The 17,215-nt window shown below is 36.2% G+C and overlaps 1 protein-coding gene across 3 annotated transcripts in view; it reads left to right on the top strand.

Annotated features, from left to right (window-relative positions):
- Nucleotides 1–17,215, top strand: part of MTA3 (metastasis associated 1 family member 3) — a 133,645-nt gene that overhangs the window by 64,013 nt on the left and 52,417 nt on the right. For all 3 annotated transcript variants that reach the window (XM_027750298.2, XM_027750300.2, XM_039386972.1), the window contains exons 9-12: nt 2,088–2,276; nt 8,744–8,818; nt 13,787–13,845; nt 16,435–16,559. In XM_027750298.2, coding sequence (XP_027606099.2) covers nt 2,088–2,276; nt 8,744–8,818; nt 13,787–13,845; nt 16,435–16,559 — 448 coding nt within the window. The remainder of the gene's footprint in view (nt 1–2,087; nt 2,277–8,743; nt 8,819–13,786; nt 13,846–16,434; nt 16,560–17,215) is intronic.

Below are 17,215 nucleotides of genomic sequence, written 5' to 3' on the forward strand. Positions count from 1 at the left end.
TAATGTAGTTTTAATGATTAGACTTCCATATATGTGGCTTATATAATAAACATACTTAAAATATTATTGAACTATAGAATCCGTACTCTGTTTCCATTCCGAGTGCTTTGTTGGAGAGAGTTCAGTCTAGTTGCTTTAACTGACTACAGAAATTGCAGCAAGTTTGGGAGCTGTGTTGCAGCTTGTTTGCAGCATGCCCTGTCATGTCCTTTCTCCACTGCTCCATGCAGCCCTTCCTTAGCTTTTGGTGGAAAGTTTCTTTCTTTACCTGTTTATATTTAGACTTGAAATTCCCTCTATCTGTGTGGCTAGCCCTTTTCCTCTGGTGGGCCCCCTTATCTGTGCTGGACAGTATGCTCTGGGCAAGAGTTGTTGTGGAAGAGTGGTTCTTCCTCTATCCTTCAGGCCTCTGTTTGGGAGAGGCAACACCAGATCTCCCAGCCTTCTGCTCCTTAGGTAACAGGCTCCCACTAATTGCTTCTTGCGGTCCTCTCATCCTTGGTAAAGAAGATACTCCAGGACTTTTTCTCACAACTTCTAGTAATGTCTTTGGGCTTTTCTTGCTTTTGCTACCACAATTTGCTTACTGCAATATGGGAATTTTATTGCAGGTGAGGGCTGGCAAACTTGTAGAAGGCAGAGAGTTGTTATCAGAGAACTTATCAGTGGTCTTCTGTCACAGAATAGCTCAGTGAAGACAGCACTTATCCACAGAGTTCATTATGAATATTTTCTTTAGTAATATCAAGAAAGTGTACTGCTTTTCCACAATGGCTGCAATTTCAAAAAAGATTTAAACCTTGTTAACGTGTCTACTGTAAGAGTTCAATCTTTAGAGCTGGTTTACTCATTGCCTGAATGGCAAGCAATAAACCAGTGATTTGAGTGTACATTCTCTAGTATGAAGCTTATGAATTTTAGACATTGTTAGCTTTTCTCCAGGCTGGTGAATTTGAACTGTAAATAAAATGACATATTGCAGGATAATAGTGACATTGCTTCTTGTAGACAAAACAGTTCCAGAATCTTGTGCTTGATAGCACTCAAAGGCTTATAGTGAACTCTGGAGAAAGACAATAGTCATAGCAGATGGAAAACGATGAGGAGAATCCATTATTTGCAGTATATTTGGATGCAGAAGCTCAACTGGAATTGCTATACTGGCACATAATATAGGACTGTTCCTTCCTTGAAAGGTTTTCTCATGGGTTTAGGGCCATGTGAGAGTGTGCATGCTGTGCTCACAGCTCAGCACTGTAGTGGGACAAATACGAAGGAGACTGATGTTGCACAGTCGCATACAGTATCATGTCTTATAATTCTAATACCTCCTTCAGCAAAACAATTTATGCTTGTGGTGATGGGGTCTTTTGGGATGCTGAGTCAGAAAGACTTCTTGTATGTTGCTCATTTTCCCAATGGTTGGATTTGTTTACTTTTCATATTCCTCATCGTTGGTTAGCAATGTGAGTGTTCAGTGTTGCTTGTAGTGTGAAGAACATTTTAACTTGTTTGTTTTCCATTTTTCTCTTTTATAACACAAAGAGAATCAACCAAAGAAACCTTATTTACCTGTCTCTGACAGCAGTGTTTAGCAAGAGACAAATATCTTGCTTCTTTTTCAGTATGATCATAATGAAAACAATAAATGTCTTCCTTCACCAGCGATGAGAATATTGAGCACACAGATGTCTGAGCAGCTGTTTAGTTACTATTTAGAGCTTCTGTTAATTGGAGATGGCCCCTCAGTCAATATATGCCACTGTCTTTATTGGGTTACTTAGAACCAATTTCTGCCAACTAAAGATTCTTCAGAAATGTTTGCTAGTAATTTGCGGGAACTAATAAACTAATGTCATTTTTGGTAAACATTTTATCAAGGCATTTCCTTTCCCAAATGAAGTAATAAACAATTTATTTTCCTTATATTCCACAGCAGTAAACTATGATATCAAGATAGATTTGAAATTTAGCATTAGTTGAGGCTACTCGCTTGGCTTATAGAGAATAATATATTGAATTTGCATTAACTGAAATGGACTACTGTCTATTTAAACACATCTTAATTCTCTTCTTGTCCTTGCCAGTTTCATGCAATGGATACGCTGCATAAACACAACTATGATTTGAGCAGTGCCATCAGTGTTCTAGTGCCACTTGGAGGGCCTGTCTTGTGTAGAGATGAAATGGAAGAGTGGTCAGCATCAGAAGCTAGTTTGTTTGAAGAGGCGTTGGAAAAGTATGGCAAGGACTTCAATGACATTCGACAAGACTTTGTAAGTATACAAGTTGTACACATTCCTGTAGCTGTGTTTTCACATGGTTGATCATAACTGCTTTCTATAGGTTTGGAATATTTAGCTATTGGAGAAATCTGTGTGGCTTATGTATGTAACTAACATACGTATACATTTTAGCTGGCTGAAAATCAATATGCTTTCTTGTCTGATGACATTCTTTGGAAGAATGGTGACAATATCATCATGGGTAGGCTTTGTGAACGAAGACTTGGGAAGGGCTCTACCCACATTTGCTACAAGCGCGCTGGTGGCTGAAGAGGCCAATGCAAGATAGACAAGTCTGCTTGCAAAAGGCACAGCAGAAAGACTCCTTGGATGGTATCGGCAAGGCACGATTATTTCTGCGTTGTCTTTTCGATGGTGATCCTCATGTGTTCTCAAAGGAAGCAGCAGCGTTATGGATTGTGTGTCTCCAGATCGCCCGATTGGAGGCCAGAGTAGACCAGCGATGAAGATCAATGTGGCCAAGGCTGAGATGTTACTTCAGGGACTCCTTGTATCTCCTCTTCGGGGCTCCTCTCTTGTGGCAGCCAGTGGCAAGTTCACCATAAAACACGATCTTAGGGAGGCATGTCCTGCCCATCGCAACTGTGTTCTCAGCAACATGGCCTCAATACTCATAACTGCTGCCTGTTCTAGAACAGATGTGTTGGTCACATAATCTGACCAGTGGATGTTTAGGATTGTACGGAGACAGCGTTGATGGAAGCGTTCTAAGAGTCACAGGTGATGGCGGTAGATGACCCATGATTTGGAACCATATAAAAGAGTAGAGAGCACAATGGCTCTGTAAATGCTGATCTTTGTGCTTTTCTTCAGGTGTTTATTTCGCCAAACTCTTTTACGGAGTCTTCCGAAAGCTCTATATGCCTTTGCTAACTTGTTGTCTATCTCTCCATCAATCTTACTGTCTAAGGGGATGATGCTACCTGGGTAATTAAACTGCTGGACTGATTTGAAAGGGCTCAGAATGTGCATCGCCATATCTGACTTGGCTGTGCTGATCCTCATGAAGTAAGATGATCATTTTAAGGAACTTGGCAGGACAACCTAAACGTTCCAAAATCTGCCACAGACCTTTTCTGCTCATAGTATCAAAAGCCTTTGTGAGATCAACAAAGGTTACATAGAAACCTTTGTTCTCTTCCCTAAACTCCTCCTGCAGTTGTCTGAGAACAAATACCATGTCTGTGGTACTCCTGTTGGCTCTGAAACCACATCGGCTTTCAGGTAGAATTCCTTCTGCTATAGCAGGTATTAGTCTGTTCAAAAGTATTCTTGCTAGGATCTTGCCAGCAAGGGAGAGCAGAGTAATACCTTGGTAGTTTGAGCAGTCTGATTTATCTCCCTTCTTCTTATAGGTGACAATAGATAATCTGTTTAATGGTTTAATACCAGGTATGATGTCTCATGGTGAGGTCTTTCATTCAGGATTTTTACAAGGATTTTACAAGCATCTGAAAAAGTTCCAGGAACTTTGCAGAACGTTTCCACAATTTCCAGTGAAATTCATTAACAGCTACATGGCTGACTCCCTTGGGTGTTTTTGAAAAGCTGGGTTTTCCCTCTATGGTTAGCAGAGAGAAATTTATATTCAGATAGCTTTTAAAGTGAACTACAGGGAGTTATTTTGATATAGTAGGTGTTTGGGCAGTTTTGTAAAGTAAAGGAAATGTTTTCCAATATGTTCTAACTACACTGGTTTTGGTAGTGAAGTATCACACTATAGGGCGGTAAAGCTTTAATTGGGTAATTCTAATGTGGAGTAATGAAATGAAATGGATTCCAGCTCTGATCACTGGAATTGCTAGTAGTTTGCTGCAATTTTTTTTCACATTTCATGGAGGGTCTTTTTCTTTCAAGGAAAAAGATTACCTCTGTTTTACCAAGTTCAAGCTGGGCTTCATGAAAAGGTTAGGAATTGAATCAAAGTAAATCCATTATTTAAGACTGAAGTTGATTGAAACATTTTCACATTAATCTCATTCTACTTGACTCTCAGAGCTCATTTTTGTTTTTCTTTGCAAAATTTTATTAAAAATCTTTATTAGGGGAAAACGGTACTGTAAAAGTAGAAGTCCTTCCAAGATAGGGTGTGGGACAGTGGGAGGAGGCTTAGCAGTGTGAGCTAAGCTGTCTTTCCTTCACTTTCACAGTCCTGAAATGAAACAGATAATTGAATGAAGGTGGGAAGGGAAGGCTATTGTTTTTCTGAAGAACTGACATTTTAATAGGTGTGTTATATCTGTGTGCTTAATTTTGAGATTCCCAAGGGAGAAAATGTTCACCGCATTCATGACATTTGGTTGAAAGTTGCATCGTGGATGAAATAGCTCTGTTAAGTTCAATAAAGTATTATTTAAAAATAATATTTTATAGAGTTTTAGAATTGAAATTTTAATGTAAACTACAGTTCCTTATTATTTCTCATACAGATAAATGGTTCTCAGCTGTAATTGTACAATAGTTCAGGAGCTATACCTTCTAGTTAAATGGTTGGTAATATATAATATTTGTCTTTTCAAAGTACCTTAATCATATAACACGTGACTGTTTACAAGTTGAGTCCTAACAGAATTCGTGACCAAGTATACCTACGGCTTGTCTCTAGTATTTATATGGTATTTTTATTTTCTGTATAATTTCTATGTTATGTACCCAATTCTATTGATATGTATATATTAAAATGATACAATTGGGTAACGTGTCTCCAGAATTGCTTCTGCATTTGTATTATTCAAATGGTAGATATTTGGATGATTCTACTAGAAGCTGTTTACAATGTTCAAATTTTATCTTGAGTAGATTCCTGACACCCTCTTTCACTGAATCTTCCTTCCCAAAACACAGGTATTTTGCCATCCTCTCCTCCCAAAGAAAGAGACACACACACACACACACACACACACACACACAGGTCTAGTAATAGTGTTGCGTAGCCTACTGAGGTTATGTTCTTGATGAGTCAGAGTGCAGCACAAATGGATGTGGAGTACTAATTTATTATACCCTCTTTTAGTTAGTACAGCGATGTTGTCTATTCTCAGTCACTTTTTTAATCTTTTGAAAAGCGTCATTTTAAAACCATAATTTATAACATCTATTTTATATCTCAATTTATATGACACTGGTAACACTGCAGTCTTGATTTAATTCTATTCTATCTAATTTGAAATCTTTCAATTATGTTAATCATTGTGTAGTCTTGGGATATCTTAGTTTCTCTAGAGTAAAATTTATCTGTTTTCACTTCCCATGCAGCATTCTAAAAGTATAGGGATTTGAAAACACACATTTGGTTTTTAAGTAATCATCGAAAATAGTCCTTTGAGATTTAGATCATGGATATATGAAAAGTGTCTGCAAGGTTATGTAGGTATAAATATGTAGCACTTAAGCAGTGATTTTCCACAATAGTACATTTATCTATTATCATCCCTCTCTTCAGTGGCAAGTCATTGATAAGTTTAAGTACTCTTACACGCGTTGTAAGAGCAAGGACAAAGAAGATAATGGACTGGTAGTTACGTGTGAACTTGTTTGAGTCTCCACATAGAATCTAATGATAAAATTAAAGTGTGCACTGCCTGAGATTAAACTCAAACCTAGGCAGTCACGCAGTGATGCCACAGTACAGGCAAGACTGTCATGTTGCATGGCAGAAAGTGGTTGGTAGAAGTCTCCTGGAGCAGAAGGGTTATGTACTACCTGCCTGAGTCATTATATCCCAGAGGAGTTGCCTTTTCTAAGTCGGCCCAGATTTGCAAGGCATGGCAGCTGCAATTGCAGCCCGTACATGATAGTTCTGTAAAGGCCAGGTTCATTTACTTTTCTAGCAATTAGTAAGAACTGGCACTATTTGATGTTCAATGTGCAGCTCAGGTATTAAGCTATAAACACTAAATATTTAGTAAGCAAGATAATTATTATAAATTAAATGGTGTAAGGGACTTTACCTTTTTTTAATAGACAGGAGGAGCTCATTTGTAATCAAATTACCAGTCTAGCCTTTGAATAATCATTTTCATCAGATGTTGACTCATCAACTCTTTTAGGAGAGGTTCTGCTGGCTTTAAGACTATCTGAATCCTAATCAACCTACACTTTATAAGCTAATGCAATTTACTTGATGTACTTTAATTATTTCACATCTCAGGGTAGGAGAATGGAAGAAGAGCGAATATTTTATGTTCTCCAAATATAACTATTTTTCTAACAATAAGACACAGCTGTTATGCTTGTTAATTCTTGGTTTTTCATTATCAACGGTTTTCACAAATTTAGAACTATTACACCTTGGATATGGCAGGAAAGGCCTTGGTAATCAAGACTTGGAACTGTTCATAGAAAGCCGGAACAACAACAACTGTTCCGGCTTCAGAAAAGTGTGGAAACATGCCTTAAAATTACCATGTTCATTTTAGGATGCTAAGTTTTTCTTGCTCATCTGATTTGAGTGGTCCATTCTTACCCTGGAGAAACTAAAGAAACTTAAAACTCTCCTCTCTGCTTTTGTAGAGTTGATACGTTTTGCTAATTTCCTCCTGCAAAAATGTCACACAGATGACCATATTTACTTTTTAAAAAATAGAATTTGATAATGAGAATACATTATCCTGTGGCTGTTCACAGCTTCATCGGCAGTTTAGAGTATTAAGTGCGTAGGTAAATGAATAAAGGTTATCTGTGCTCAGTCTGTCAAACAGGTTTTTCAAGTTGTGAATCAAAGTGTAAAAAGTTGTGAATCAAAGTGTAAAAGGATTACAGTTATTCAGTCCAAGCACCATAATTATCTTTCTTTATTCATAGATGCCTACTGAGTGAATGAACATATTGGTGTCACAATCATAGTTAAAACAGATTAAACTATTTTCTAGAGAAATGGCAAAGATAATCTGTAGCATGAAATCATTAATAAGTGTTCAGGAAGGAAAATAAATATGGATATGCTAAAATGTACTAATTGGCAATGGCAGGTAGTTGGGGTGGCAGCGTTCCATCTCGATGCCAGGAAGAATATGGACCTGGAGACTGAGAATCAGTTTATCTGTTACTTCACACCTAACGTGTTCTTGTCACTGGCCTTTTTTTGGGTAGATTTCTCTGAAGGCATAATTTACCTGAGAAAGTAAAAGGACTTTAGGAAACTGAATTGTGTTGCTATTTTTTAGAACATCAGCATGTGCATTTCTTACACTGTTACTTTTGAATTACATGCAAATATTCAGGGATTTACACACTGTGGTACACTGCCTGAGAAAAAAATCACAGCTGAGTCTGAGCATAAATCCCATTTCCTGAAAGGCAGAGGTGGGAGCCAGGCTCAGTTCCTCCAAGTGTCTGCAAGCAAGCAGCATGAAAAACTAGCTATGAGCTCCTGCATGCAGGGAGAGGCAGCTTGATAAGGTGTTCCTCTGTTGTTTTAGGAATTCAACTAAAGGTGCAGGAAACTATTCTTTTTGGCTTAAGACATGCAGAAAGCCCCAAAGTGGAGTGAGTAAGGTTGGAAAGATAAGTTTCCACACCTATACTTTCCGGGACTTCCTGAACATCTTCCTCACTAATAGAAAGCACAGCATATTAGCATTAACACATGCCTCTAGAAAATATCACACACAAATTAGTAACATGTTTCCAAGTTATGAAGAAAAAATGCATGAATTTTGTAAGAGAAGTACTAATTTAAATTATAGAAAGTCCTTATGGAGTTGAATAGACTATTTAGTGGTAGTTAAAAATGGTTGCTTAATTTTCACCCCAAAACATAGGTTAATACATTTTTATTTTACCAATGAATATGTGCACCCAATATAATTGTCATTATCACAGGCACAAAAATTTTTGTGAAATATTCATTGTCAGTACCACTCTTGTTGCTCAGGGTAGCATTTGTCCCACACACCCCTTTATTTCTTGATAATGGTCAAGAGTATGTGGGGATTTATGCAAAACTAGTGGTATTGTATGAGTGACTGAGTTGTTAGGGGCCTTGCAAAACCTGTGATCTAAGTCTGGTATCCTTTGTATTTTTAAAGAGAAAAATACATGAGACTTGCACACAGTCTCATCAAGATGATTTCTTTTAGTCCTAATGTTATTCTCCATCTGATACACTTTATAATAGAGACATTACCTTCTGTGTTTCCTAAAGGAAATCTGCATTCTGTTTTGATCATTTTGTTTACCATATGGCTTAAACAGAATAAATTACATTTAGACTTGGATGTGTGATAGTGTAATTCTGCATACTTCTTAACTCTAAGGAAAGGTTGTATATTATTAATAGCAATATGTGTTCATTTGCACATGGATTTTAATGTAGTTGTTTAATACATTCAGAGTTTAGTATTTGTCTCAACTGTATTTGATTTTAACATGTGTTTAATAAGATGTAGACATTGCAATTTTTGGAACCACTTTAATTTTTAGCAAATGTTTTTCAGCTCCCTTGGAAGTCACTGACTAGCATCATCGAGTATTACTACATGTGGAAAACCACTGACAGATATGTGCAGCAGGTAATTTAATGACTATTTCAGCATGAACCAGTCTGAGACATTCTTAAAAAAATGTAATGATGTTAAGGCATAAAAATCTGTTTGTGTTCTTAAAAAGAAATATGGGGGAACCTATGATAATATTTTGGTATATAGACCAGTGGTTCTGTGTTGTTCATCACATACCTGTGAAGAGCTTTTTAAGCCATTTGTACTGTATGCTGGTATGAAGTAATAGGATTCCTGGTTCCTATTGCAGTATGGGATAAGAAGGAAATGGGCTCCAGAGCAAATGCTTTAGTCTTTGAAGCTGTGCTATGGGACTGAAGGAAAAGGGAAAATACATTCTGTTAAAGTGGCTGCTACTGTTATGAAACTTTTATTGGTACTCCCTGACAAAACATTACTTTGCCATTACCAGCATTTAAAAACAAAATTGAAACCATTCTGCACACGGTGGAGGTGTTCATCCTTCTGATTTGAGCCTTCAGCTGTTTGGGTTGCTCTGGAGAAGAAACATAAGATTATGTTGAGTACCAGTACTGGGATATTTTTAGCAGGTTTAGGCAAAATTTCAATGTTGGTACTTTTTATATGTTGTACTCTCTATATTTACTCCTTGATTTAGATATATAAAATACTTTAAAGTACTCCATTTTAATTTCTGATTTAATGTTTAATTTTGTAGCTCATTCATTTGCTGCATAATTAGAAGCAATGTTATGTACAGAGTGTTGAAAATAATTTTTTTGGCTGTAATAACTACAGCTGTACTGTTGGATGGATCTTTGGAGTTGTTAAGTGTGTCAGAAGGAAGATTGCTTCAGGTTGTTCTGGTTTATTTGAAAAGTGTTTCTATATCAACTTGTTAGTGTATGGAAAGTAGGGTAAAAGTCTTTTACCACATAGGAGAGTCGTGAACTATCACAAGGAGCTTTTGGTTCTATGAATAATACAAATAGCAAATAATATGTTCTCTATAAAAGCATGTTTTTCTGTGTTTGTCACCATTCATTTCACTTTCAACACTTTTTTTGCACTGTTAATTTTTATCCTAGAAAGGTGCTGCCAGCGGAGATTTGCTGTGCTTGTCAGATCTTAAAGATTGGGCAAGAGATTATCTTTAAGAATCAGATAAAAAGATTTTATCCATACTGAAAGCCATGGAGTAAGGATAAAATGAAGTGTAAATTGTCTTTTGTCAACAGGCCTAGGTTGCTCAGAGACTGATCTTGTTTCCTGTAATTTTTTCCTGGAATACTTGCTCTGGAGGGCTTGGCAAAAGCCTTAAGATTCCCTTTTTTAGTTCTCTAGGGCTGTGTTATGATCTGTTGCTACAATGATCAAGGTGTGGGATGTGTTGAGATTGCATGTCTTTTCAAAAGATTAGGCTCTATACAAGAAAAACACATGGGCTTTATGGTTATCTACAACTTGAAGGCTCTTGTAAATGCCTGTGTTTTACTTGTAACTAAGTAAATGCACAACATTCTACTGTAGAACATGTCAATACACCAGGGGATTGAATGCTTTAGATATGTTCTTTCAGGGTCACATATATGATCCTCAATAAAAAAATCAGTGTAGGCCAAATGCCTATTTTTTATCCTGGTTAATGTTTCTGTAATCTTTCCTAACAAGAGATCAGAACTTCATTGTGCCCTTGTTTAGTTTGTTGGGGAATGGTAAAAATTAACACAGGTCAGTATTAATACAGTGCGTAGGGTTTGTTTGGTTTTTTTTTTCCCCAAAAAGAACAAGCTGTGATAATTGAATGTGTTTCAGAGAGAAAATATGTTCAGTAAGAAAGTGGGGATTTCGGTGTCATTTTTCCCTAAATCTCATGCTTGAGGGGTAGGGTGACTTGTAAAAATGGGAAGACATAAAAGGTCGATGTACCTACTTAAAATACAGTCTCTGAATCCTAGATTGATGTGATTTAATATGAAAATTTGCTTTTAATTATCTCTATTTCTTTGTGTGAATTGGATACATGATGTCAGGCATAAGAAAGATTTCCTTATCATAACTTCTACTAATTGTTATTCTTGCTAGGTAGCTAAAGCTGGTGATAGCAATGGAGGTACTGCTACCACCTTACTTTCAGATCATCTTCTCTTCAAGCCAAGGTGAAGGAAAGATATGTTAAAGTTCTCTGAACTTGTCTAGCAAAACTAATTCAAGCCTTGAGTAAACATTCTTGGTCATACAGCACTTCTCATGACCACTACTATATATATATAGTGTTTGAGGAAGGCAAGGTGATTGATTCCACTGAATGAAAAGTCTTCTCATTAGTTTTGGTGTTCTCCTTAAAAATCTGATTCAATTCAAGACTTTTACTGAGATTTCAGAAGAGGAAAAAGGGTGAACATATTTAATGGTAACTAAATTAGTGTTCTGCAACAATATATAACATTTGCCTCTCATTCATTTATTTCCACTGGTGAAAACAGTACTAATTTAGGGAAATGATCAATTCTTGGGATATTTGTAAGCTGATATTCATAACAAAAGTCCTTAAAAACCACAAATACTCAGTTTCAATGCCAGTTGATTAAAAGTAGTAGAGCTCAGGTGAAAAGCTGAGTTGATGTAGTTTGACCTCACCTAAAATGCGGTCTGTAAGACCTGTTTGAAATACTGTTGAAGATGTAATCTTTTTTTTTCATGTAAAGCATCAGCTCTATTTGTTACATTGCTCCAGTGCTTTGTTACAAATTGGTGCTTTGTTTCTTGTCTAAATGTTTCCAGTTTCAACTTCCAACCTTTACCAGTTTTCATCCTCTAAATTTCAACAGGCAGGGGTTTCATCTCAGAAACTGCAACTATTGATAGTTTTCTTTCTGTAACCTTTCTTCTCACTTGGTACTTGAAAGTTGTTAGGTCAGTGTGAATTTTAACATAAAAAATACAGCTTATACTGAAATGACAGTGTATGACTTTTTTTTAGAAGGCGCCATATCATTTGCTTTAGTAAGTAAAGAAGGAAAGCAGTTGTTAAATTGCATTCCTTACAACCCCCATACCAGTATTAAAAGTATGCTAAAATTTAATTAATGTGTGTATAATCACTTCTCAGAGACACTGCCATCAGGACTTAATACAGCTTCCTACATAGAGCTTCCTTAATACAGCCTTTACATTTTGACAGTGCTTCAGAGCTACTTTCCTCATTTCTTGCCCTTTATTGTGTTTTTGTCTTTTGCTCCTGCTTGGTGTGCAGTGAGATTTACCCGTTCTCTCTGCAGAATGGAGGAATCAGGTTGTTAGAAACCTCTGTGGAACACGTTACCTGCTGACTGGCAGTTTTGCAAACTTTTTCTGGCTGAAAACAAATTCTGTGTTGTTGGGTATAACATGAAAAGGAAATAGAGACAGGTGTGGGAACTCTGTGGCTTGCTGTAAAGCAGAGAGAGAGTTCACCATTGAGACATCCTCTGCAGGCAGAGCAGACTGTGTTTGCATTTTTGCTATGGGCCTGTCGAAGGTAGAGAAGTGTTGCCAAGCCTGGCGCTGGGGAAAGCTGCAACTGCACAGCAGTATTAATGGAATTCACTTCTGTAGCTCCAAACACAACCAGGCACCTGTGGATGGCAAAAAGCTGCCTTTAAAAAAAAAAAAAAAAAAAAAAAAAAGATGTGGGGGAAGCCTATTTTGGAGATAAACAGAAAAGGGCTCTCACATTGCATAGGAATTAATTAATGATGGCATGGACTGCTTAGAAGTCTATTTATCATACATTACTCCTGAAAGGTGCAGTTTTTATAAATGAGAGTTTTGTCAGTGGACGACACAGGGGCAACTTTCTGAAGTGGAAAAGAACAGCAGGTTACATGGGGAGGCTGACTCAGACTACTGGCCCAGTAAAGCTGATTAACCCTGTAACTGACTCAGGCAAGAGACTCTCAGAGCAGAGTTGTCTGATGATACTGTTCTCAAAGTGGGAAATATATTCCTGGATTATAAGCCTTGCAAAGATTGGATATCAGAAAATACGTGTATTAGCAGAGAGGAGAATTGGTTGTTGTAGGAGAAATGAAGGACTGAATTTTAATTACCTGATAAAGAGAAGCAGGTCGTATTGATTTAATTGTGCTGGCTATCAGTGTGTCTCCCCCTTTTTTATCCTTTGTAATATAATTGACCACGTTTTAACTCCTTTTCTCTCTACTTTTTTTTCAAGGGAACAGGAGTAATGTCGGAGTGCAGGGAAATAATGTTTTTTTCTTCATCTTTTATATACAGACAAACCTGTAGACATCTGAACTCTGTTTTGCTTGTGCCATTACTGAAAACAAATGCCATCTTAGTTACCTGTATAATATATGGTAATAACTAAAGCTTCTCAACATTTTTGAAGTTAGTAGGACTACCACAAGATGGTTTGAGTTTGTTGCAAGTATGAAGAAAGTAATTATTTAGTGAATTCACAGACTATCTTGGCAGTAGCGTAGCCGTCCTGGTACTGTGATGTGCCTGAGCCACAATTTTAATGACATTTGACAAAAGTAGGTATTTAGTTATTTCTAGCAGTCAGTGGACTTTACTGTTCCTTATAAAATACCAGCCTCAGGCTGGATAGAGTGCACAGGATGTATTGAGGTACATAACTGATGAGGAACATACCGTGTGCAATTTCATTCATTTATTTTCTGCTTAATTCTGCAATGAGGGTTAGCCATATTGTTGTACCTGTTTATGTAGATGTAATTTATGTAAATTGCAATTCTTGTTTTTACAGTTTTGTTGTCATACGTGGGGCCTGTGAATTTTACTGGGAAGGACAGTATAGTATAATTTCAAACTAAAAATAAAAATGGAGAACTTTGTTTTTCATGGTTTTCATCTTGTAGATTTTTATGCTTCTTTTGGAGGCTCTTGTGAAATCGAAAAATAGAAATAATTTAAAGATGGATTGTGTGCAGTATTATGAAATCTTATGCTTTAATATAAGAAAATATTTTAATGTGTTAATTTTTCAACTAGAAACGTCTGAAAGCAGCTGAAGCAGAAAGTAAACTGAAACAAGTATACATCCCCACCTAGTGAGTATAACAACAAAGTCAGTTTTTTGAATAATATACAGGTAAAATCGAAACTGTAACATGGAGTTATATGCATGGTAGTTTCATAGTCATCTTTATAATGGTTTCTTTCATAATATTTGTTATATACAGAGATATAATGGTAGAAATTCTTAAGTGACACCTTATATCTGACTGAGCCATTTGTCCATGACCTGCAAACTGCCTGTCTGGAATGCTGAAAATTTTTACAAAGGTGATCAAGTGCTATCTGTGGACTGCTCACAAGCAAGAAGAGCCCTTTAAAAAGCATTTTTTTCCAGAATAATCTCTTCCAAATCCCTGTAGCTTCATATATGTGTAAATACTTCAGATTTCTGTAAATACAATATTTCAAAATAGAAGCAGTTGTTAAAGTATTTACATAAAACAAAATAAAATGAGATAATTTCCCATTCCAGTTTTATCTTGTGGATAAAGTCTATTCTTCAATTAGAGACAAGAGATGTTCTGGCTGTAAATTAAAGGTAGCACACAGCCCCAAATCTTTCACCTTTTCACAAATCATATTAATGCAATCTTGTTTTTTTCTGAGGGGTATTTAATCTGGTTTTTTTAGATTTAAAGTCGATGCTATATCTGCTTTTGTTAACATGTAGATTACAGAAACAAGATATAATCCCTCTTTCATATTCATAATTTCCTCAAGATTATAAGAGGAGAAAGGATTACAGTTGACATTTTTTTAAGCTTTCTGTGGATATATTCAGTTTACATATATGTGAAGTTCCTGTTATGAGTGTTTGTATAACAGAAGACTGGAATACCAAAGGAAGTACTTTGCAAGGCTTTTTGATGACTTGTATAAATTGCATACAATGGAGCTTCATTTGCGTATTTCATAGACTTTTCTCTCCTAAAAAGATGTAATAATGCAAACAGCAGATTGTTAAATTCATTGTTTTAATCTCGTGTCTGAAGAAATTTTCAAAATTTCTGTGAGTTTTTTTCGAAACTGTGAGTTTTGAAGCTCATGTCTCTAATAAGTGGCACTTTGAAAAAAAGCTGAAAACTCTAGTATGAGTATTCCATAACCTCTCAGAGGAGTGGCTGCTTTAGGAAAACCATATGGCACTCAGTCTTTGCATAATCTTTTTCAATTTAATTTCCTTGGTCTGTGTAGACAATCCAAGATTTTCACCAATATGTTCACTGTAAGGACTAGCTGTATTGGATGACAAAGCGTGTTTTGAAATGTTGGATTTTCGAGTTTTTATCTTACTGCTTGTCTTTTGCCTCCATTTCAAGACAAAATCCCTAGTCAACAGTAAGAGGGTGATAGGACTTCTCGTGTCTTTGGTAACTATGCAATCTGAGGTGGTGGATCACTAACTCTGTTTCAAGACTGATTTATTGCATTTGAAATCTAAGTAGAATTGATTCTCCGAGCTGAGTACCTTTTTGAACTTGATCATAAGGTGTTTCCTGTAAATGCAAGGTTCTGTGCTCAATACCAGAGAGTCCCTTTCAAATTCATGTCTTTTCTGAAAGGTAACTTAGCAACAGATCATAATGTGGGAGACTTAATCGTCTCTCGATCCCTTCTCTTGTACCTTGAGCCCAAGGTACTTGATAAAGAGCATTTAGGAATTGTAAGTGTCTCTTGCTGGATATAGTGAAAAAAGTGAAGGCAGGAGACAGACTGTTGGCATTTGAAATAGAGACTTGATACAGGAAAGGTTTCTTCAGTTAGTCATTTTAACTAATCTTGAATATATTTTATGCTACCTAAAGTAACAATTAATCATCTTAGGAATCAATGTATCCAGCCTTGCATTATATTGAGAGTAATTAACATGCACAAAGTTGAAGCTTTGAAAATACTGTACTTAACATAGTGCAGAGTATATTAATTGTCTGAATTAACTGACCTGTGAAGTCCAACTTCTGTGAAGTATTAGTAGTTACAATAATTGCAAGAATAATAAAGTATAATAATATTTAAAAAGCCAAACAATAATATCCCAAACCAGTTATTGAGCATCTCAGAGAGAAAGTAGTTTAGAAAAGAACCTGGATAGAATAACTTGGTATTATATGGGAAGTTTTGCCAGGATTATAAGACATTCACTTTTACTGCAGTTGGTGGGAAGGTGTGTACTTCTGCTTGAGACAGGAAGTTCTTTGACCCTCTTCTAGGCTGGACAACCTTGTCATATTATAGGCAGTGTTACTGGTCTTGCTTGCTATACTTTGTCTAAAGTCTGCCTCAACTTATAAAGCCTTATCTTTTGACTAGAACCACCTTCTTAAATTCTGTGCTGGGTCAGACTTTTGTTAATACTTTGACCCTGAGATTTGGTCTTTTACTAGCTTGCCGAGTAGCTTAGAACATGGGACCACATTAAAGATCTGTAAATTGGAGTATCAAAGCAGCTCTTACATATCAGGTCTCTGAAAATACTAGAGGAGTACAAAAATTAGTCTTGCTTAGAGCACATTTTATACGTGTGTCAATAGACATCAGAATTACAGAATTATATTGCTTGTTTTCGTGTTGACTAACCAGTTAGTAAAATCATTTTTTTTCCCATTTATTTTTATTTAAAGCAATAAACCAAATCCCAATCAAATATCCAGCAACAATGGGAAACCTGCTGCAGTCAATGGAGCAATGGGAGCCTCTTACCAGGCACAGGCCCCAGTAATAGGTCGGGCTTGTGAAAGCTGCTATAGTAAGTAAATATTTTTTTTAATAATTCAGGAGTTTGGGTTAACTTTAATATGTGCTGTTTTCTAAAAACAAATGCATGTACTCTTGTTTGCATGTTATAGAAGATAAGTTCCAGTTACTTGTGTGGCAGAGATAACTTTAAAGTTATAGCTACCTTTAGTAAATATATTAAATGTCAATATTTGAATAGACTTTATTTTTTTCTTTTAACAGTTCAGAAAATACAGAAAGATTGTTATATAATATGATGGCACTGATATGTTATTCCTTTACCTTCAGAATGCTAGATTCAAATTTATTTTTGGTTTTTCTGTAAGGATGAAGGGGTTTTAAGCTGGGTTTTCTTGGGGTGGTTGGTTTTGAGGTGTCTTTCCCCCCTCCGTTGTTGTTGGGAGGCAGGGGGAGGGCGTGTTGTTTTTTTCTAGTATTTTGTATGTTTCTGATAATTGTTGTTTTACTTATTTAAATAGTAGCCTTCAACAGAGGTTTTGTGAGAGTGAGATATAACAAAATCCAGAAATTGAAAGAATTGAAAAGACCTGCTGTATAAGAGTTCCTTGCTTATCATTCCTATGGCTGCCCATCTCTTAAACAACAATTAAATTAAAAACATATTTTGTATGTTAGTTTTGTATATTAGTTTTTCAAGTCATATTT

The sequence above is a fragment of the Pipra filicauda genome, unplaced genomic scaffold (genome assembly GCF_003945595.2).
Source record: "Pipra filicauda isolate LSUMZ 115617 unplaced genomic scaffold, ASM394559v2 scaffold51_size4534324_pilon, whole genome shotgun sequence".
Lineage (NCBI taxonomy): Eukaryota > Metazoa > Chordata > Aves > Passeriformes > Pipridae > Pipra > Pipra filicauda.